This window comes from Nelusetta ayraudi, unplaced genomic scaffold (genome assembly GCF_046127955.1).
Source record: "Nelusetta ayraudi isolate G7.1 ecotype Tasmania unplaced genomic scaffold, CSIRO-AGI_Nayr_v1 ptg000042l, whole genome shotgun sequence".
Lineage (NCBI taxonomy): Eukaryota > Metazoa > Chordata > Actinopteri > Tetraodontiformes > Monacanthidae > Nelusetta > Nelusetta ayraudi.
The window spans coordinates 18,874,464-18,897,398 of NW_027466092.1; the positions used below are offsets into that span (position 1 = coordinate 18,874,464).

Consider the following 22,935-nt stretch of genomic DNA (forward strand, 5'->3'; position numbering starts at 1 on the left):
ACCCCCTCCCCTCCCCCTCCTCCTCCTCCCCCTCCTCCCATGGTGCCGTGTTATTTCCTCCAGCTCGTCGTCTCTTCCCGCCCCTGCAGGGTCGACTCCGCGCCGCTTCCTTCGCCTCGACCTCGGCTAATTTACCTCCTCCCTCCCTCCTTCCTCCCTCCGCTCGTGCCAAACCCAGGTGATTATCCACCCCCCCCACCCCCCCGCGCTCCCTCCCCCTCCCCCTCCCCACCCCTCCCCCTCCGTTATCCTACACCTCCCCCCTCCTCCTCCCTCCCTCCCTCCGTACCGACAGACCGACAAATCCCTCCCGGTGCTCCTGTCAGCCCCCCCACCCACATCCCACCACCTCCTCCTCCTCCTCCTCCTCCGCTCTCTCTCTCTCCTCCTCCCCCCCCTCTGTCTCCATCTCCTTCCCGCCAGCCATGATCCGTGGCGGGCTAATTCCCAGACGGTCTTCTCCCTCTTCTCCTCCTCCTTCCTCCTCCTCCTCCTCTCCTCCTCCACCTCCACCTCCTCCTCCTCCTCCTCCTGGTGGTAAGTAGCCGCGCCGTCCATCTTCTTCTCCTCCTCCTCCTCTCTGTCAGGCTGCATGCTGCCTTCACGGTATTTATCGCCTCTTATCGCCTCGCTGCTTTTCTCTTTTTTTATTGACCTCCCTTCCTTCCTTCCTTCCTTCCCACCACCGCCACCCCCCTCCCTCCCTCAGCGCCTGGGGGAGAGGGGTAGGGGGGGCGGTGGTGGGGGGTTAATGTGTCGCGTGGGGAGAGCCGTCCCCCCCTGTGGCCGGCGGTGGCCACCGTGACCTTCTGTCGGCGCTCGCGGCGGCCGGTTGACCAGGCAGGGTAATTAGTTACGCCTCGGGGGAGGAGGGAGGGAGAGGGGTGTGTGTGTGTGTGTGTGTGTGTGTGGGTCTTTTTTCACACACATTTCGCACAGTGGCTGCCGCGCGCACGCACACACGCACGCACACACACCACAAACACACTCTCATTCTTCCCTTTTGAAGCCGCACACATTTGTCTCCCTCTACGCCACCGCACACTCATTCACACATTGTTTTTTTTTCTTTTTTCACTCCAGCCACACACATTCCGCACACACACACACACACGCACACACACGCACACGCACCCTCAAATTCAGCTTGTGTGGTCAGAGAGGTCAGGGGTCACCAAGACCATCCCTTTATCGTCCGGATCAGTGTGTTTTTTTTGTGTTTTTGCTACGTTCTCCTCCTCCTCCTCCTCCTCCCGCAGAGCCCCGTGTCTCTCTCTCCCTCTCTGTCTAGAACATCTGCCAGGCTTTAGCTCCTCGCTGTGAGCCTCTCGCAGCGCCATGTTGGATTCCCAGCAGCTGCAGTGGCTGGCTGAGGATGTGCTGCCTTGCTCAGCGACACTTTAGGAGGCGCGCACACGCACGAAAAAAATGTCAGCTGGTTTAGCTCGAATCCAAACACTTGGCGCCAACAGGAAAAAAGTTGAAACGGATCGTTTATTTTCCTCCTTCTTCTCGGCCCCTTAAGTTTCTGTTTTGGGAGGAGTACTGATGTTTTTCTGTCCTGGGTTTTTTACTTTGGTTGCTTCATTCTTTGAAACATAGGTGTCAAACTCTGGCCTTAAGGCCACATTTGGCCCGTATTGTCATTATCTTTGGCATGCGAGGCAATACTACATCACTACCAGAGCTGGCCTGCCAGTACTGTACAGCACATGCACAACTAATACTACAAATCCCAGAATGCTTTGCTGGCACCACAATCAGGACAGGACGTTCATTGAAGGATATTATTATGACTTCATTGGTTGTTTGTTGTTATTTTGTTTTAAATTAAATTTTATTATTATCCTGTGAAAAAAGGTTACTGTCGAAATTTAAATCAGAGGGCTGCAAATACAAAGAGTTTTACATTTTCATTTACATTTTATATATTTTGATGAGTTTTTTTTTATTTGAAATTGAAATTTTGCATGTGTGCAATATTAAGTAATGTTGCTTGTTCCATATTCAGGTTGACGCAAGACTTGTTTGGGTCCATATAAAAAGATTAACTGTTTTTCAATAAATATCAATGTTGGCCGGTGAGTTCGTCCAAGTTTGAAATTTTGGCCCCACTGTGTATTTGAGTTTGACACCCTAGGTTTAAAACAAAAGAGACGGTTGTTTGTCATGGTCATCTGACAAATTTGCTTTTGTTCACATTTTTTAATTTTATTTTCAAAAAGAAAAAAAAAAACATTTTGAGGATTTTTTTCTGTTTCTTTTGAAGGACACATGGAAGAAAGCGGCTGGTTTGAAGAGGAGATTCGCGGGGCCTCTCTCTGACTGTTTGCCGCATGCTCTCTCTCTCTCCTGGCAGAGTGAATTGCGTCGTCCCATCGGAGCTCAAGATTTTCTCGCCGTCCTCCACCCCTGAGTGTGTGAGGTCATGTCAGGCATGACGAGCGGGGTGTGCGTGGAGAGCGACCTCTCCTCGATGCTGCAGAGAGGCTCTGCCCCGTCTCACCATCACCCCAATCACCATGGCTATGGCGGTCAGGCACAGGTGAGTGGTCCTCCAGGAGCAAATGACAGCGGCGGCGTTGTCTTAAAAAAAAGTCGCCTTTTAAGCCAGTGACCTGATCAAATGTGAAAAGGGACAAAAACCCATCAGGAACAGCTTCCGCTCGAGGGTCGCGCCTTTTTGCTGTTTACCAAACGACAACATCGTAGAGTTTTCTTTGGGCCTCAGCAGTGAGTGGGACTGACGGTCTGGTCACAATTCACACCCGGGCAGCAACCTGCTTCTGTTGTTGATCTAGTAGATGTAAGAATTAAACCAGTTTGATGTTGATTGGATGGTGGTCGTTCTTCATTCTGAGAGTAATTGTGAGGCTCTTGAAATTATAATGTTGATAAATGCAGTAAATACAAATGCAATAATTGCATAGTGTGCAACAACAAGATGTTTAATGTGCAGATGTCTTTTACACTTGATATTTCCATTTTTAATACCGGCTCCGTCCTGCACTCAGGGTTGCAGGGATCTGCTGGATCCTATCCCAGCTGTCTTAGGGCGAAGGCAGGGTGACCCCCTGGACACGCCTTATGCTTGATATATTATTGCTATTTATTACTAATACTTTTATTTTCTCTGGCTCTGAAGGGATAATATAAGGACAGTGACACAATGACAATAAGGACATTCTCGTCTATATCTGATTCTGAGACAAGGCAAACAGATGGCAAGCATAAGTGCTACAAATGCCTTGTTCAGTGTGGGACAAAGTTATAAGGAAAGAATTTCTTTCCAAAATGGGTACTACTAAAAATAATGAAAATCAATTTAATTCATAATTTTCACCAACCATCATTGGCCTCATGTGTCAACAGCAGTAGTCTTTGCGAGCTCTATATTTGTGACGTAACGTAACGTAACGCAACGTAACGCAACGTAACGCAACGCAACGTAACGCCACGCAACGCAATGTACCATAATGTAACGTAACGCCATGGCATTGTTCTCTGCTCGCATCATTAGCATGTTTTTCAGAAGAACTACCTTCACGCAGTATTCCCGGTTTCAATATTCCGGGGGTCCCCATCCTTCGGATTGTTATTCAGTACCAATCTGAATTTCCTTAAAATGCAGGAGGCCTATAATAAGCTTACAGTGTTTCATAGATGCCAGCCATGACAGTCTACATAACAACACACGACCACATGTTCCGCTTGGCAAAAAAATATTGTGAACAATGTAAGGGCGGCTGTAACACCCAATAATATTGAAAAAAAATGTAATACTAGACAGGGTGGTAAGCTCTTGATTTACCAGTCGATCTACGTTCCTACCCTCACCTATGGGCTTGAGCTTTGGGTGACGACCGAAAGAACGATTGCAGACACAAGCGGCCGAAATGAGTTTCGTCTGCAGGGTGGCTGGGCGCAGCCTTAGGGACAGGGTGAGGAGCTGGGAGTAGAGCCGCTGCTCCTCCACGTCGAGAGGAGCCAGGCTGGGCCATCTGTTTCAGATGCCTCCTGGATGCCACCTGGAGAGGTGTTCCGGGCATGTCAAACAGGGAGGAGGCCTCGAGGAAGACCCAGGACACGCTGGAGGGACTGTGTCTCTCTGGGCTGGCCTGGGGATGCCTAGGGGTTCCACTGGATGAGCTGGAGGAGGTGACTGGGGCCAGGGAAGTCTGGGTGTCTCTGCTGAGGCTGCTGCCCCCACGCCCCGACTCCGGATAAGCGGCTTAGATGGATGAATGGATGGGTGGATCCTAAAGACATTTTAGTGGCCATTAGTGACAGTAATATATCATTTCTGTTAGCTTTTTTTTGGTTTTCAGGGGGTCTCATGTGTCATTTGGAGGGGTCGGACCCCCCATGTGCCCCCTGTATTTTGCACACGGCTAAAAATGCCACCAACTGGCCCAGCCATAGGCAAATTATGGCCTGGGGGCCATATGCAGCCCATTAATCTTTTTAATCCGGCCCACTGAATTTAAAGGAATGATATTAATAGTAAGTCATAAAATAGCTGTACTTCATCCATTCTTTTTAAGTGTTTTCGTTTCAAATCTTTTTATTATCCAAAAACCTTACAAAACATCCCCCTAGGATGGGCTCTTGAGTTTAGATGCTATCAGAAAAAAGGAAATAAAAACCTTACAGAAAAGAAAATACATAAATGTTTTTGTAAATTTAAAGATCTTGAGGTAGAACTTTTTTCTCAGTGTTTTAAGAGTCATTTCAATAAAGAGCTAAATACCGTGGGGCTTCAAAGACACTGATTTTGTTGAAACTTTGCTTTTGCTCATGTTCAGTTGACATTAAAGCACGTTTCCTACATATCCAATGATATATTTTTCTCTCCGATGATGTGGGTCACCAAATCACTCCATCCACCTGCTGCTGCTCCGGCCCCTCTGTGGAATTTTAGAACCCATCGTAGCCCACCAGTCAAAAAGTTTGCCCCGCCCTGATCTGGCCGCTGGTTGTGTGTTGCAGGTGTCGGGCCTGGCCCCCATGCTGGACTACACCACAGAGATGGACCGCTACCGCTCATCCATCGCCAACTTCTACAAGACCAACATCAACATGAACATGAACGTGACAAACTTCCCCCAGTCGGCCAAGCTGGCTGCCCGTTTGGCGGCCGCAGCCCCCGTCTTCCCGCCGACAGCGGCCCGGCTGGGTGCCATGGCGGCGGCGCCCTGGGGCTGCCCCGACAACATGAACCACCCTGCCGCTGTCTTCTGGGGCCGGCCCAAACCAGTGGCGGCCGCCCCGGCCCACCACCACCACCACCACCACCACCCATCGGCTGCCCCAGCCCACATGACCCCACCCTCGCACACCCCGGGCGCCAGTATGCACCAGGGCGCGGCGGCGGCAGGTGGCGGCGGTGGAGCAGCAAGTGCGGCGGGCGGCGAGGGCAGCGGCACTGAGAAGCAGCCCGCCTCCTCCGCCTCCTCCTCCTCGGCTGCGGGGTCGCACCATCACCCCATGGCACCCAACAACGGCAACTTCCTGTCGGGCTACGGGGGCGGCGGCGGCGGCGGTGCTGCCGACTGCGGACTGATGAGCAAACAGGGCCACGCCCACCCGGACATGATGAGCCTGTCGGAGGGCGGGAACTGCAACGGGGGCGGGGTGATGGGTGGCGGCTTCCTGGGGGGACTGGGACTACCCCCCGGGGTGATCGTCATGGCCATGGGCTCGGCGGGCGGCGCCATCGCGGACACCGGCAGCGCCTTCCAGATGACCGGTAGCCAGAGGGCGCTCACGGACTGCCAGCAGCACGCCACCTCCTCGCCCTGCCCGTCCTCTGTCTCGCCCTCGTCCTCGGCGGCGGTGGCGGCAGGGGCGGGGGGCGTGGCCCTGTCGTCCTCGTCGTCCTCGTCGTCGGGAGCCGTGGCCAAGAGGAAGAGGAAGCGCTGCGGCGTGTGCGGCCCGTGCCGGCGGCTCATCAACTGCGGCGTCTGCTCCTCCTGCCGCAACAGGAAGACGGGTCACCAGATCTGCAAGTTCAGGAAGTGCGACGAGCTGAAGAAGAAGCCCGGCGGAGGAGGGGGGGGGCTGGAGGTGAGAGCGGGTCACGCGCACACACACACACACGCATGCACTCGCACACACACACACACACACACACACACACACACACACACACACAAACAGGCACGCATGCACGCATGCACACAGATTGTATTTAGCCTAAAATTAAATACTTTTTGGTAAGTATGTGACTGTGAGTGTATGTGTGTGTGTGTGTGTGTGTTTGTGTTATGCTGCACACTGGCGTGCGTGCCACTGAGCGTGTGCGTCCGTTAACAGCGCGTGCATGTGCATGCGCGCGTGCCTGTGTGTGTGTGTGTGTGTGTGTGTGTCTTGGCTCTCTTTACTAGATAACTGCCAACGAGGCAAGAGCTGGAAGGCATTGCTCACCCTGCTGGGTGTGTGTTTGCGTGTGTGTGTGTGAAGCTGTGCAGATGGTGGGTGGTGAAAAGCGAGAGTCGGTCCCTGCTGAGGTCTGGCAGGCTGCCAACGCACACACTCACACACACTCAGACACACACACACACGCGCACACACTCTTGCGCACACTCACACAGAGACTCTGAAGAAAAGCTTTGGAGAGAGAATATTTGTTATTTGCAACCGTGCTGTGTGAATATGTGCGTGTGTGCGTGCGTGTGTGTGTGTGTGTGTGTGTGTGCATGCGCGTGTGTGTGTGTGCGTGTGGGGGAAGAATTAGTGCCGATCAATAATTCATTGACACCTACGTTCAGCCTCAGTGATGACTCTATAACTTTCTCTTGCACACGCGCACACACACACACACACACACACATGCACGCACGCACGCACGCGTGCGCACACACACTCACAGGCACACATATATCTTCTGGGACTCTATAAACCCAATAATTATTCCCTTAGCATCTCCACACACACACACACACACACACACACACACACACACACACACTCAAACTGTGCGTGTATTGGTGTGTGTGTGTGAGACACGCACGCACACACACACACCTATACACACATCGATTGAACACAGTGTGCGTGTGTGTGTGTGTGTGTGTGTGTGTGTGTGTGTGTGTGCGAGACAGAGCAACAGTGAATTAGCAGGACTAATCTTCCTCAATTACACGCTAATTGGACCTGTGGAGGCTAGTGGCGAGTGACAACGCTGTGTGTGTCTGCGTGTGCGTTAGCAGGTGGTTTCACATTCTTGCCTCATCTTTTCTCTTTTCGCTCTCTTTGATGTCGACCTGCCAAACTCTCAGCCAATCAGAAAGTTTATAAAGCAGCAAAGCCTCCTGGGAGTTTTTTTTTAATTTTTTTTTTTTATAGCAAACTTCAAAGTGAAAAAAAGAAGTCAAGGCTGAGGTCCCTCATCTATTAGGACATACGTCAGTGACCGATAATTGACCAATCATTGGTTATTGTTAAGACTTAACCAGAGAAAAATATATATATCATGGGATGTGTAACAACATGTGCTTTAATGTCGATTGAAAATTAACAAAAGCAAAGTTACAGCAAAATATATCTTTGAAGCCCCACAGTATTTAGCTCTTTATTAAAATAACTCTTAAAGCACTGAAGAAATCGGTGAAATACAGCTATTTTATGACTTACTTACAATTGATATAATTTCATCAAGTTCGGCTGGCCGGATTAAAAAGCTTAACGGGCCGCATATGGCCCCTGGGCCGTAGTTTGCCCATGCCTGTTCTATAACTTGTCCAACTCAACACTTGCCAGTTTGATCTCACAGTATGAGGAAGCAGGTGTTGTATTTACCTGTGCAGTTTGACTTTGTTCCAGTCGGCCCTGCCGCAGAAGTACAGGGAAGAGAGAAATGTTTGGAGTGATTGAGTGATTGAAGGGTGGATTCCACAGTGTCATCGGCTAACCGTGCTCCCTCTCCCTGCCTTCTGTTTCCCCAGCGTCCGCCTTCTGTCCCTGCCAGTGAGGCATTCCGGTGGTTCTTCTAGCTTTTCCTCCGTTAGTAGCTTGAGGCCAAACAGGAAGTCACCATCACCTACCAAACAACGCATCAGGCCTGGGTACACCCGCAGAAAGGACAGCAGTGTCTGGAACCGCAAAAAAAGGCACAACCCAACAGGAATACAATTGAACACTTTATGGACCGCTCATTTAGACGACCCTCACAGTGAACAACAGAGGAAACAGGAGGCAGCTTGAATCACAGCTCGAATCCACCAAGCAGTCACAGTTAGGTGTGAAGACGCCACAATGTCTTTAATGTCCAGGTCAATTTAAAACTCTCCTGAATGGATCGGCACCAACTTTTATTTTAGATGTTAGCCAATCTGTGGTTTTTTTCACATGTCAGGGTTACTTCAAGACAAGAAATGGACCAAACCGAGTTTAGGATTAGGTTGCCAAATTGTGATAGGTAATGCCGATAATGACAACTGGCTAACTAGCTCCTAAGCTAACCAAACTCATCACTTTGTCCATCGATCTCTAGCATGGGCTTGTGTTTGGAGTGGCAGGATATCACGTTTGAGGACACGTCCACCTGTTTTAGACTGTTTTCGTACCAGTGATTTTTATGATTAAGCATTCATTTATTCTCTCAAGTTTGAAACCATCGAAAACTCCCCTGTTATAAGACTCAAGCGTTTAGCAGCAGCTAACCCGGTTCCACTCAGCTGCGTAATTCAGGGACTAATCTGTGCTGACAGTCTAGTCCTCTGTGAGGGAGTCAGTGCATGAGACCTTTCCCACCAGCTTGACCCCGCGTGATCAAACTGTCTCCTTCCTCCACCTCCTCCCAGAAAACTCACCAACGCCCCAACCCCCTCCCCCATCATAGCCAACCAGGATGAGAGCGGCCTCCTGTGGACCACTGCTGCCACTGCAGGGATGATTAATGTTCCTCTAAATCCGAAAAAAAAATGTCTTGGCCTCAAGGGAGGGAAAAAGAAACTGTACCACAAAGCAAGTACAAACTGACCTCAGCAGGAAGTGATCCAGTACTGTTAATAAGAACTCCAACGTTTCCACTATGAGACCACAGCCACCACGTCACTGTTATCTGTCTCTTCTGTCTACCTCCTCCTCGACAACACGGACTGATTTGTTGCAATGGTCTGCTTCTGAACTCTCTTGGTGGTCCACAGCTGGTCTTTCTGTCACTTTTCATGTTTTGTATGTAGACATTTCCCTCTCTTTTGAGACAAGTTGTTGAAAACTTATTTGTCTGGATTTCTAACAGAAAGTTCTCAGGGTGCAGTCATGCTTCTGGTTGGTTTCACGTCAGAGAGCAGTCTGGGAAAAAAAACAACCTTGCTGAATTTCTACAATTGAGTGTGAAAAGCTGTGAAGTTTGTCGTGTCTGTCTTCACGCAGAAATAACGATTCAAAAGGGGGATGTCACCGTGGTTGAGTGCTCATGAGTGTTGGCCGAACTCTCCTCAGGATCCCAAGGAGAGTTCAGAACCTCACCTATGGACCAATAGGGGGCTCCACCTGCCGTTTAAGTCAAGTGCATTAACTAGCAGGGAAGCCGATGTGGACGCTGAAACGGACAGTGACCAAACTCAAGCGATCTGATGGGAGATATGACATCAGGTGTGAGACAACACCACCACGTCAAGGGAACACACAAAGACCTCTCTCAGTCTTGGTCGCAGATCAGGAAAAACTACAATTGTTCCGTCAGTGGCCGATAGGAAGTGACTACGAAAAATGGAAATGACATCACTTTGTGGGTGAACCATGTAGGACTTTTCTACGTTTAAACCCCAGACTGTAAGTGACGATGTTTCTGAAAATTACAAAAGGGAAGCCAAAACATCTGGACTTGCCCTCTGGTGGCTGACTGCAAAATTGTTCTAATGCCCAGTTTCTGATTGGTCAACGTGTGCAAATGACATCATAATGGCAAGATGGCGTCGCTCCTGCAGATATTTTGGCTTCAGTTTTGTACAGCGTGGAAATTCGTGTGGGCATGTCTTGGCTGTGGAGAAAACATTTTCAATTGTTTCGTTTTTTCTTGTTTTGAAATTTGAGTATTTTTCTCAGGTCGTCAGCACAACCATGTTTGTAATTAATTCATTTCAGTGACGATAGTCTTGAGGTTTGTCTCCAAACAAAAAAAACAATAAATAACTATCTCTTTTTTTTTCTTGATAATTGGAATTTGATTCAATTGTAAAGTTCTACAGTCTCCTGTACTCTGATTGGCTACAGCTCCTCACATCTTTCTCGACTCTGACATTGAAATCTAAGACAGTATCACTGGGATGAACATTTGCTGGACGAAAGTGGACCAGCAGTTCTTCAGACATTTATGTGGTCAATCTCTTAAATTTCAAACATCCAAAGTTAAAAAATAAAATCAGTCAAAAAAAGTTGTTGAAATTTATCCCAGTGCGAAATGATGTTCGGCGGAAAATTTTTAAAGTCAGTGCTAACAGAATGAGGTGGGAGAGAGAGAGAAAAAAATAATAATGACGATAGCTGTCAGAGAAAAATGTTGTCACAAAATCCAACCCAGCTGTTTGTGGTTTCCAGACCAATCAGCTGCAGCGTGCTCTGCTTCAGGATGTGAACGTCATGGTCTGCCCTGACCTGTTGAAAATATGCTTTCTTTATTTCTGGGGGGGGTAAAAAAAAAAAAAAAAAAAAAAGCCCTCCCTGGCCTCATTCCAGGTGATCTCCCCGCCCCACCCCCACCACCACCAATCCCACTGTGTGTGAGACATGGTCGAGGGTGCGCTTGATTTACGTCTGTCCTCCTCCCTGCATATCTCCTCGTCTCTGTGACCTCATGCTGATCTGTAATAAAGCATTTTCAAAGACGTGTGTGTGTGTGTGTGTGTGTGTGTGCGCGCGCGCGCGCCCGTGTGACACGCCGTGTGGATGTCGGATGATTGCATCATTTCGTGCGCTGTGCGCGAGCTTGTGACACGTGAGCGGGCTCCGAAAAGAACAATATGTTTGTGCGTGTTTGTGTGAAAACCTGCTGCCACAAGATGGAAGCTGTCTCTCTCCCCCCGCCTCTCTCTCTATCTCTCTGTGTATGTATGTATGTATGTGTGTGTGTGGTAGTCCCTAACGACGGCGCAACCGTGTTGCCTGGCAACAGAGCTAACAATGGCCCACCATCAGCGTTGAGAAAAGTGGGAGTGGTCTGACAGAGAAAGGGAGAGAGAGAGAGAGGGAGAGAGAGAGAGAGAGAGAGTCCGCTGATTTATTCTAAACGGATTCTGAATAAACTTGACGAACACCTCAGGTGATGTGTTAATGCTAATTTAACAGGGAAATGAAAAATATTTTTTCTCGATTGGGTACATTTAACTATTTTAAATTGTTTCATTTTTAAATTCTGGTTTCACATTATATTTTTTTTACGTGATTGTCCAGTCACAACGGGATTCGTCAAGCGTGTGCGTGTGGATGTGTGCGTGTTAATTGATCCCTGCTGCACTTAATTAGCGTGGCGCCTCATTAGCTCACCAGCTCCTCTTCGGGGAGAGTTCCAACCAATCATGGAGAATTTAAGACAACTAAAGCAACACCGCCATCTGGCGTTGAAATGGTGAAGTTTAGATCAATTTAGTTTGCAACAACCGTAATGGTTTAAAAATGGCCCCCGGATAAGCCTTATTATTAATCTATCATAATAAAAAGGTTCAAGTTGTACTACAATATATTTTATTTCAATTAAAACAATAAATACCCGTGTTGTCAATTGCCTGGCATCTTGTTTTAACTGATATTTGGATGAATGGCAGATTGAATGCTCTTCTCTTTGGGTACTGCAACTTCCTCCCACAGTCCAAAGACATGCATATTAGGCAAATGTAAAAGGTGATGGTGAGATAAATGGTTGTTTGCTTCTGGGTGTCCTGTGTCCTGTAATGAACTGGTGACCAGTATGTACCATCCCTTAATACAGATAAGCTATAGCAGAGCGCGGACGGGTGGAAGTTAGCCGAGTCCTCCACGAAGTGGCTCTTCTGACACTGATGGTTAGACGGTAGGCAGGGAGCAGTTCACTCCAAGTCCGGATGGCTACAATGTAAACAGTTCCATTTTCTTTATTGTTCTGCTCAGATGCAAACAACATATCTTGGTGGTAGAAAAATTGTTTTCTCTTGTTAAAATAACAGGCTTGATCTGAATGTGGCATTCTCCAAATGTCACGTCAACATAAAAAAAAAATCAGATTTTAAAAAAAGTACAGAAAAGCAAACGTCTTACATCATGATTAAACAGCAGATTTTTTTTTTTTTTTTTTTTTTTAAATCAAACAAACATTAAAAATATTAAGAGTTAAAATGAAAAGGGCTTGTATTTCATGGGCTACCTAAAAAAACACGTTTCCTGCTTTCAGGTGTGTTGTGTTTCAGCAGCTGGATGAGTTCACAGACCCCGGCTGTTCAGAGCTCCAGCCTTCTACTGCAGGTGCGGTGGAAGATGCCATCCGATTGGCTGTGGGCAAGAAGGAGTCCGTTGCTGAGTCGACCTGGCAGCCAGTGGGGAGGCGTTTCGGAGTTTTGGGGCTGAACTCTGTGGGCTGGGGGAATTCCTCTGGAGGTGTGTGGAAGTCTGTGTGGGCGGAAGGTCCTTCAGTCCTGCAGCCAACGGAGCTACCGGGGTGGTCAGCTGTCACTTTGGGGCCGATGGGAACCACACTGTGATTCTGCGGGTGTCCCCTAGGAGGAGCTCCATCCTCCTGAAGGTCTGGGAGCAACCCGCGGGGGACCTGATCACCCCGCACGTGCGGCCTTCTAGAGTCGGCGGCAGTGGCTAGCAGGCCGATGCTAGCAGCTGCTTCCTCCTCCGAGAGGCAGTTCCCGTGAGGGAGGAGGGGGAGGGAGTCATTGCAGATGGAGGCAGGTGTTCCTCCGCCGGCATCGGCCGATCGTCCGACGGGCGGAGCGGAAGAGCTGACGGACAGCGACGTGGGATCGGGGCCGTCGAATCTGGAATGGCCACAGGAAGTGAGGTCTGGGAGAGAACACAGGGGCAAGCGAGAGGTCCAGGCAAAAGAAGAGCTGGAATTTCTCTGCGGTGGAGCAGACGACAGATCGCCCGAGGGGGTTGGTTGGACTGCGGGGCTGCAGTCGGTCAGCATCTCTCCACCCCAGCCGGCGGACACGGGCGGTGGCAGCGAGCTGACGGCGTCCTTGTGCTTCAGTGGCGGTGGCGTGTTCCTGCTGTGCATCCCGGCCGGACTCAGCAGGGAGGGGAGGTCCTTGCCATCGGCCAGCCGTCCCAGGAGGGGCGGTGGGGGGACGGAGGGATACTTGGGTTCTCTGTTCACCCAGGCGGGACGCCCCTTCGGCTCCAGCTGGCCGCTGATGTTGTTGGATGGGCCGTTGGGCGTCGGGCAGCTCCCCTGCAGGCTGTTCAGGAGGGTTGCCAGCAGGCAGCGGTCGGACTCAGCCTGCCCAGACCCGCTCTCCTCTCCCTCGCCTCGTTTTGGCGGGCCCTGGTGGTCCAGTGGTGCCGGCGGCAGCAAGGACCTCCGTTGCTCGACGGTTTCCACGTCCACGTCCACGTCGCTGTTGTCCACGGCGATGGGGCTGGCGGTGGCGGTGGCGGCGGCGCGCGGCTCTGCCTCCCAGCTGTCAGAGCCGCGGTCCAGGATGTCGGCGGGGAGCTCGGCCACATCCGGGTGCAGCGTAGCTCCAACCCCGGCGGAGGGCAGCAGCGGCAGCGGAGGCAGGTGAGAGAAGTCGACGGTGTGCTGGCTGCTCAGCGGACTGCTGCTGTCGTTGACGTTGTTGACGCTGTTGACGTTGATGACGTCGCCGTGGCTACTGTCGCTGTCCAGGGTGATGACCACGGGGGGGCTAGGACACACAAACACACACAGACGTAAACGGAGGGACTGTTAGGAACGTACTTGCAAAAAACTCAACTCAACTCAACTTTATTGTCAAACATGGCATACATACTGGACATATGACATGAATGAATTTCAGTCCTCTCAGACCCACGGTGCAATAGGCAAAAAGAAAACAAAAAGACAAGGCAGGGAACAACCCTGTTGGTATAAATAAATTAGACTATAAGCTAAACTAAATTAAGCTATACAAACTACAAACTACTAGAGTCTGTCAGTGAGAGGGACAGTGAGGGAGGGAGCGCGTTGAGCCTCCTGATCGCATGGTGAAAAGAACTGTTCTTTAGCCTGCTGGTGTTGGCCCGGAGACTCCGTAGTCTCCTCCCTGACGGCAGCAGGCTGAAAAGGCGGTGGGATGGGTGGGTGGGGTCACCTACAACCCTGGTGGCTTTGCAGGTGAGGCGAGTGTTGTAGATATCCAGAAGGGAAGGGAGAGAGACACCAATGATCCGCTCAGCTGCTCCCACGATGCACTGCAGAGTCTTGCGGCAGGACACGGTGCAGGCACAGCTTGTCAGGATGCTTTCGATGGTGCCTCTGTAGAAGGTGTGCGTGATGGGGGTCGGTGCTCTGGCTCTTCTCAGCTTCCGGAGGAAGTACAAGGACTGTTTTTTTTGGCGAGTGATGCGGTGTTGGTGCTCCAGGACAGGTCTTCGGAGATGTGTACACCCAGGAACTTGGTGCTGCTCACCCTCTCCACTGCAGCACCGTTGATGGATAGAGGGGCATGCTGGGTGGTCACTCTCCTGAAGTCCGCCACCATCTCCTTGGTCTTCTCCACGTTCAGACAGAGATTGTTTTCCTTGCACCACACGGCCAGACGACTCACTTCGCTCCTGTAGGCCGTCTCATCACCGCTGCTGATGCCACCTACCACAGTTGTGTCATCCGCAAACTTAATGAAAAGGTTAGAGCTGAATGTCGGTGCGCAATTGTGGCTCATCAGAGTGAAGAGGAGGGGACTCAGCACGCATCCTTGGGGGGGGGGGGGGGGGGGGGGGGGGTCCCTGCCTGCGGTCTGCCTGCGGTCTCCCTGTCAGGAAGTCCAGCAGCCAGTTGCACATGGAGGTGTTGAGCCCCAGCTGGTCCAGTTTGTGGATGAGCTGCTGGGGGGTGAATGCTGAGCTGTAGTCAATGAACAGCATTCTAACGTATGAGTCTTTTTCGTCTAGGTGGCTTAGAACTGACTGAGTGGAGGCCAGCGGAGATAGCATCACGGGTTGAGCGGTTGGACCGATATGTGAACTGAAAAGGGTCCATGGTGGAGGGGAGGGTGGACTTGATGTGGTGCATGACTAGCCGCTTGAAGCACTTTATTAGGATGGGAGTGAGTGTGACCGGGCGGTAGTCGTTGAAGCAGGAGGGAGACGACTTCTTCGGGACCGGTATGATGGTGGTGGTTTTGAGGCACGTGGGGACAATAGCCTGACTCAAAGAGGTGTTAAAGATGTCTGTGAAGACATCTGTGAGTTCCTCAGCACAGTCCCTCAGAACCCAGCCGGGGATGTTGTCTGGACCTGGGGCTTTCCGAGCATTTGTCCCTCTGAGAGACCTGGTCGCTGGGGGGAGGTGGGGTCTTCTGTGCGGGGAGTTGTTGTCGGCCTCAAAGCCAGCGAAGAAGTCGTTCAGCTGGTTCAGCAGAGAGCGTGGGCTTATAGTCCGTGATGGTCTGCAACCCCCTCCACAGGCTCCTGGTGTCTCTGCTGTCACTGAAGTGGTTGGCTATCCTCCTGGAGTACCGTCTCTTGGCCTTTCTGATGCCGCTTGACAGGTTGGCCCTGGCTGTCCTCAGGCCCGCCTCGTCCCCGGCTCTGAAGGCGGCGTTCCGAGCCCTCAGGAGCCCGCGGACTTGCCCTGTCAGCCATGGCTTCTGATTGGTTCGAACGGAGATAGTTTTGGTGACCGTGATGTCGTCGATGCACCTTCTCACGTAGGCGGTAACGGTCTCCGTGTACTCCTGGAGGTCGTTTGTGTTGTTATAGGTGGCTGCCTGTTTGAACATGCCCCAGTCCGTGGCTCTGAGGACCCCTCTGGCCACACCTGTTTGATTTCTGGTTGGGTAGCTTTAACCAGAGGTGTGTATGTTAGCATTAGCATGACAGTGGAATGCTCTGAGGCTCCAAGGTGGGGGAGGGGTATGGCTTTGTAGGCGCATTGTCCAGGGTATTGTTCCCTCGTGTGGGAAAGTCAATGTGTCCAGTGCCTCACTCCTGTTGCTGTTGGAGCTAGGAGGGATGTATAGAGCCACTAACAGTATGGCTGTGAATTCTATACCCCGATAAAGACCCCCCCCCCAATAGACACCAAGATACTTATTATATTAATGAACAGAACCAGTGATGAAGGGCAGCCCTGAGTCCAACATGCACTGGGAACAAGTCTGACTTACTGCTGGCAACATGAACCAGACTCCAACTCAGATCATACAGGGACCGGACGGCCCCTTAGAGGGCCCCGGACCACACACTCCTGGAGCACCCCCCACAAGACGTGTGGTGGAAAAATGATTGTTGAACCATGTGATCTGTGACAAGTGGACTTTAAGGGACATTTCCTGGGGGTGAGCAAGCCTTCAGTATATGCAGCCTCTCATGCTAGCCTCAAACACCAAGGTTAGGTCAGATCGGGGGAGGCATCAAGTAGCTCAGATAGGGTTTGTGTTTTTAGCCTGGCGACATTGTGTCTGGAGGGAATCCAGATACTCATCATCATTATACTCATTATATGCTGATGTGTATTCATCTCATGCTCGTTTTCTATCCATATCCGGCGTTCCTCTCGCGAGATTAAACACTTGCTTTTTCACCAGCCAGAGTTCAGAGCCATCCTGTCACTCACACCACAGACACACAAAAACTTTTTACACTGATTTCCTGGACTTTTAAAGCTGCGTTGATTTTGATTCTACAACCCATTCCGGAGGTGAAATCATATTTTCCTTCCATTAGAATTCTTAAAGACCCACCGAAGTTAAACGACAGCTCGGAAGTCGTACCCATGATTGGAACAGTGTGGATACCGAAGGGAATAAAATTTGATTGCTACACTAATAGTGTTTTTCCAGGATGTGGAGACAGTATCCATGCATCATTGTGTCCCATTGTGTATGCTCCGTGCACCCCTTATGCTAACTGTTCAGAACTCCAGAAGGCCAACCATGCGCCAGCTGGAGCTACATGTATTCCCTATTTTCAAGCTACTGACTTTACTGGGACTTCCTCAATATCTGCCTGTTAGAAAGAGAACATTTTGATTTGCCCACAGTCAATGCCTCCACAAGGTGCCTGAGATGTGACGTTGTTAACTTTCACTACTTTTGTGGATGACGTCATCCCACCTTCATATTCATGCACACTAACGGTAATGCTTATGTAGTCATGTTTACTGATGAGTTAATTAGCAAGTTCACCATATATGTTCATTGGAGAACGTAACCATTATGTAACCAGTGTTTGCAGTGTTATTCACAGAATTTACTGAATAATTTGTTCAATGTTTTTTTTTTTTTGCGTAGTCACTTGATTGACTATTTATCCACAAGCTCATAATCATCTTAGTATCAATTATTATGCAGGTTTTGTGATTTTGGTATGTTAGAATATTTTTTCTCGTGTCTGTGATCAATGAATAATCAAAAGGGGGGAATTGTGGTGGAAACCATGTGATCTGCGACAAGTGGACTTTAAGGGACATTTCCTGAGGATGAGCAAGCAGCCTCTCATGCTCTCAACCTAAACAGTGTGGAGGCAAGCCCCACTACATCTAGCCAGTATCTCTCAAGCTCAAGCCCCCCCCCCAGGTGAACTCTGTCGGTGATGGGACTGAACTACAGAGGTTACAGCCGTAGCATTGTTGGAGACATGAGACAATGGTCGAACAACAAACTAACTCTGTCGTAAGGGGTCACGGTCAAAACCTTCAGTGATTTTTGCAAATCCCTCCACTTTTCCAGGTTTTACTGCCGTCTCTACCTGATCTGCGTCCCGCGCTGTCGTTTCCGCCGTCGTTTGTGGGCAGGGGGCTGCACGGCCGTGGCAGTGCCCTCGTAGATGATCTCCACGCTGGGACTGCGGTCGAGTCTGCTCCTCTTCCTGCAGGGGGCGACAAAAAGACGATCAGAGGCAAAACCGAGGCGTCGCTGAGCGATGGATGGACCCCCCCCCTCACCTGTCTCCCCCGCTGCTCCTCCTCCTCTTCTCCCGCCTCTTCCGCCTCCTCCTTTCCTTCTCCTTGCGCTCCCTCCTCTTCTCCCTGCCCTGGCCGCCGCTTGGCCTCCAGGTGGGGTCCTGGCTGTTGCTGTCCAGGTGGCGACTCTTGTACTTCCTCTTGCCACCGGGCTTCTCACGGGCGCCTGGCGAGGCCGACGGCGAGTCCCTGGTCAACGACGACGGCGGCGGGGAGGAACAAGGTGGCAATGAGGACCAGGAGGAGCTGGACAGTGAGAGGGAGGAGGAGGGGGAGGGCGAGGTGAGCGGGGACACCTGGGAGGAGGGGTAGTCCCAGGTGAAGTCGGCGGCGGGCGGGCTGGAGCTGAGGCTGGAGCGGAGTGGCGACGGGGAGCGGCGCTGAGCGTCATGCAGGGCGCCGCTCCTGCTCCGCTCCCTCCTGCTCCTCTTCCTCCTCTTCTTCTCCGCCTCGCCACTGCTGGGCAGGCTCTTGTCCCGCTGCTGCTCGCCGCGCCCCACCGCCACCACTGCTGCCGCTGCCGCCGCCGCCGCCGCTGCCGCCGGACTCAGTGTGCTCACGGACTTCCTGCTCCTCTCCGAGCTGCTGGACCAGGAACGCTGGCGGGGGAGACGACTGTCCGCCACCGCCGCCTCGTTCTCCTTCGGCTTCTCCTCCTGCTCGTGCCTGGAGGACCCTGAGGTGGAGGGGGGCATGGTGGGGAGGTACGAGAGCGGCGAGGTCAGGGAGGGGAGCAGCTGCTCCGCGGCGGTCGTCTCCTGCTTGGGCTCCTCCTGCTCCTCGCTGTCGGACGAGAGCTGCACCAACTCCGGCGTTCGCTCCGCAATGGGCTTCTTGTAGCCCACGATCAGACACTCCTCCTCCTCCTCCCTCTCACCGCCCTCCTGGCGGGCCGCCTCGGGGGGGCCGGGGCTGAAGGAGAGCGGGCCGGAGGGCTCGGCGGTGGAGTAGGAGGGTCCCGGCGTCTCGTCGTCCCAGGCGGCCAGGCTGAGGCTGCTTCCCACTTCGATCTCCCTCTGCAGCGGGCTCTCAGCCCCGTTCCCCGCCGGCCTCCGCCCTTCCCCCGGCCCGTCCTCCTCACCCTCCGAGATGGCGATGACGGAGCTGCTCTCGGAGGAGCTGCCCGCCGCGGCCAGCCGCTCCAGCGCGGCGGCGGGCGGCTCGTACACGGCCTGCAGGTCGTAGCTCTCCAGGCAGAGCGGCGAGCGGGCAAAGCTCACAAGCTCGTGCAGGAAGTGGCCGGCGCGCGCCAGCAGGAAGGGCCGCAGTTCCTCCTCAATGGTGGGCGTGTCCTCCAGGCCGTGGCGGGAGAGGCGCGCCATGATGATCCGCTGCACGATGTCCACCAGCGAGGCGTGCGCGCCGTACAGCACCGTCAGCTCCCGCCGCAACCAGGGGCGGAGCCGACCCAGCAGGGTGGGGTGCTGGCGGAAGCCCTCCGCCGTGACGTCACGCTGCTGCTGCTGCTGCTGCGGGACCCCCTCCTGGGTCCCAACGCCAGCGACGCCACTCACGCGGATGCCGCAGCGGTAGAGGCCGCGCCGGAAGGCCATCGTCTCCCGATCCCTCGCCCGCCGCATCGGCCCGCCCTCCCGCTGCAGCTGCCGCCGGGCTGCCAGGCGCGACAGCAGCCGCCGGGACTCCCGGTCGTCTGTAGCCAGGGCGGTCACGGCGCTGCCCAATCCCGTCAAACCCTCGAAGATGACGCCGGGCTCCAGCGGCTCGGTGTCCCCCGCCGCTGGCCGCTCGCCAGATTCCTGCCCGTCCTCGCCGGCCTCGCCAGCGCTGGGCGAGGGGTCAGCGGGGTGGAGGAGAGAGCGGGGCAGAGCGAGGGGGGGCGAGTCCAGGTACCACGCCCACACCGCCTCGCCCACGCCAGCCCCTCGGCCCCTCCCTCCCCTCTCCCTCCGCCGTCTCCTGGTGGCCGACTCCGCCCCCCGGTGCCTCCTTAACATCAGCCTCATCTGGTGGTTGCGGGCGGCCGAGGCCATGGCGGCCACCAGCGCCACGGTGGCGGCGACGCTGCCGCTGGCTGGCGGCTGGCGGAGCGTGTACTCCTTGAAGTCGTCCTCGGCGCGGACCGAGTGCAGAATGGAGGCGAAAGGCTGCTTGCACAGGGGACACTCGGCCTTGTTGTGCGACCACTCCTGGATGCAGGGGAAGCAGAAGCGGTGCAGGCAGCGGTCCAGGTACGCCAGGTTGTTGAAGCGATCCAGGCAGATGGGGCACTTGGAGTCAGGCGACGCATCCTCGGCCGCGATCACGGCACGTGCCGAGGCGGCGGCGGAGGAGGAGGAGGAGGAGGGAGGAGGCGAGACCGTGGTGGCGGCGGCGGCGGCGCTGGAGGTGTTATTGTTTTTCCTCCTGCTGCTGCGTGTGCCAGCTGAGCGGCCGCTCTCCTCCTCCTCCTCCGGCCGCTCACCTCCTCCAGCATCCCCCGCTGATGCTCCTCCTCGCCGGCGCACACGCAGTTTCATCCGTGTGGGCGCCATCACTTGGAGAGGCAAGAGGGAAAAAACCCATGAGATTTAGGACTAACTTCACTGCAAGATACTACACAAGCAATACATAACACACCTACTAATGAACGTCAATTTTATATGACAATCTTGGTATTCTACGTAATATAATTCAATATAAGTATAGCTCAGGTATCAGTGGCTGGTGGACTTTTAATTTCAGATCGTGAGGATGAAACAAAATTCTAGAAGCTATGCAAAAACAAAGCCCAGCACTGAGAATGCTAGCTGCGAACACACAGACATGTTCACTCTGAGGCCAGCTTCGTTTAAAAAACTTCCCATTTTCTCCTAAGCTAACTCCATGCGCCGTAAGAATGTGCACCACGTGACATCAAAATTGAGGTTAAAGCGGTGGCCATGCCTTTAATATCACAGAATGTTAGCATGCTAGCACCGTTAGCTTTGTGTACCTGAGCAAAAGTCGACTCCCGGTGTCGCTCCGGGAGATTCTCATCCGGGTTGTTTGTCCTCCAACGGGCAGAGTTCCGCGCCGCCAACGGTTTCCACCACCGGCTGAGTAAACTGTTTCACAGACACTTCCCTTTTGACCCGTTTAGACACAAGGTTCCGTTAAAACGGATTCATTAATCGCGACTGCCCTCGGTCGGGTAGAAGGTACTCACAGCTGGACTGAAGGAACGACGTTCTTCTTCGTCGGCAAAATCAACTGACAGCAACCGAAAAATGTCACGCTTCTGCCCCCTGCTGTACGGGGTTATTGTTATGAAAGACGCTGTATTGTAGCTCGAAACCTCTTTTCTATTACGAATTACACCAACGTCCTCCTTAGTAACTCGTTTAATTCTCAACCTATATCAGAACGTGCCTTCATCAAAACACAAATCCAACTGAATGACAACGGATAAAGCACTTGGAGCAAAAACGTAATCATTATCACCAACAATATATATCAGGATTATGTTTGTTCCCGTTTGATTCTATCAGCATAGAATGTTGTCATAGACTTGTCAACGGGTTTTCTTGAACTCTGTGTGAAGGTGTAGACTTTAAAGTCAGATCTCTTTCCACCCACAAGAGAGCAGCATCGCGCTTCTAACGCTGAGACTAACCGGAAGTCGATATGGACTAAGACGTCGTAAATGATGGGCAGTGAGAATTTCCAGCGGCTTAAATATTATGAAATGAGAAGATGATTGCGTTCAGCAGGCGATCGCTGGACCGAATATATTCTGTGGTAAATACCTTTCACGGCACATTTTGAACAAACAAGGAGAACTATTTAAAACGCACCACTGTTTATGTCCTAGCTTGCTGTTAGCTTCTAACAGTTAGCTGCACAGTTTCACCGCTCTACAACGTCACAACATCGTGCTTTGGCGATGTGTCTGTAGCTCTATGCTCCATCCATTCAGGTGTTTGTTTTCTTTGCGTCTTAGCTGCTGCTGGCTGTGGTGATTCTATCCTGGTCCTATGTGATCTACGCCAGCAGGATCGCTTCTCATTGGCTGCTGCAGAAGAGGACCACGCTCCTGCGACAGGACTAACCCCGGTGGACCACTGGAACAGGTACACAAACTAACACTGACATCTAGATGTGGAGTTCTGTTTGCACCATGTGTCTGCAATGCAAATGCCAGTTTATTTTTATTCTATTTTATTGATTTATTTTTAAATATGCAGCAGTTTCTTTGCATCAGCTGATGTTAACTTCGGCAGAAATTCAACACTACAATAAATAATCAATAGACAGCTTTCAAACGCCTGCAATGTTCATGTGTCATCTGGTGTGAACTATGTTTCAGTATTTGTCATCATGTTTGCCTTCTCTCCTTGTGTTCCTCCGGCCTCAGTTGATGGAGCGGCTTCACGGGACCCTACAGGAGCCCCTGCCGGAGCCCCTGCAGCTCCACCGCACTGCTCGACGGTCCGAATGGGCTATAAAGATCAAGACAAAAGAAACTGAAAAAGACCATCGACATGCTGCTTGGCAGAGGACTTTAGACAGGAGGAATCATGGTTTCTCCTCCTGCTGGCAGCCTCTTCACAGAGCCCTGAGCTCTTGATGCTGTGCTGGTTAAATAGTATTTTACTTGTGATGTTGAGCTTGATGTTTTTATATTTCGTCACATAGAGTTAATGTGTATTAATACCAGGCTGTGGCAGAGGATGGATGGATGAATACAACTGAGGTCCAGGGGGGCAGAGCCTCTCACCTCAAACAAGTAAGTGATTTATTTTGTAACCAAGGCTTTTTTTTGTATTCAGGTTTTTTTGTTGCTATTTGCTCTGTGAAATAAAACCCCTGCACATGAAGGTCGTGCGTGTGTGCGTGTCCTCTGATGTATCTGGTAAGTAATGCTCTGTCTCGCACACATGTGG

At 52.0% G+C, this 22,935-nt stretch overlaps 2 protein-coding genes and 1 long non-coding RNA gene across 5 annotated transcripts; 2 read left to right on the forward strand and 1 right to left on the reverse strand.

Moving 5' to 3' along the window:
- The first annotated feature begins 53 nt into the window (after nt 1–53).
- Nucleotides 54–10,155, forward strand: LOC142894094 (uncharacterized). 3 transcript variants are annotated; one of them, XM_076035241.1, is made up of 4 exons: nt 54–178; nt 2,360–2,545; nt 4,990–6,066; nt 7,947–10,155. In XM_076035241.1, the coding sequence occupies exons 2-4, from the start codon at nt 2,429–2,431 to the stop codon at nt 7,992–7,994; spliced, it is 1,242 nt and encodes a 413-aa protein (XP_075891356.1). In that variant the 5' UTR covers nt 54–178; nt 2,360–2,428; the 3' UTR covers nt 7,995–10,155. The 3 variants fall into 3 exon arrangements, with proteins under 3 accessions (XP_075891356.1, XP_075891357.1, XP_075891358.1); XM_076035242.1 differs by lacking the exon at nt 54–178 and adding an exon at nt 378–537; XM_076035243.1 differs by lacking the exon at nt 54–178 and having other exon boundaries at nt 2,044–2,545.
- Nucleotides 10,156–12,049: 1,894 nt separating this feature from the next.
- Nucleotides 12,050–21,235, reverse strand: LOC142894095 (uncharacterized). The gene is made up of 4 exons (XM_076035245.1): nt 21,006–21,235; nt 18,056–20,567; nt 17,860–17,979; nt 12,050–13,835 (listed from the first exon to the last, which is right to left on the reverse strand). Exons 2-4 carry the CDS (start codon nt 20,563–20,565, stop codon nt 12,383–12,385), a joined length of 4,083 nt encoding a protein of 1,360 aa, XP_075891360.1. The 5' UTR covers nt 20,566–20,567; nt 21,006–21,235; the 3' UTR covers nt 12,050–12,382.
- Nucleotides 21,236–21,479: 244 nt separating this feature from the next.
- LOC142894096 (uncharacterized) lies at nt 21,480–22,873 on the forward strand. The gene is made up of 3 exons (XR_012927773.1): nt 21,480–21,790; nt 21,993–22,122; nt 22,407–22,873. It is a non-coding gene; the product is annotated as an uncharacterized LOC142894096 (long non-coding RNA).
- The last annotated feature ends 62 nt before the right edge of the window (nt 22,874–22,935 follow it).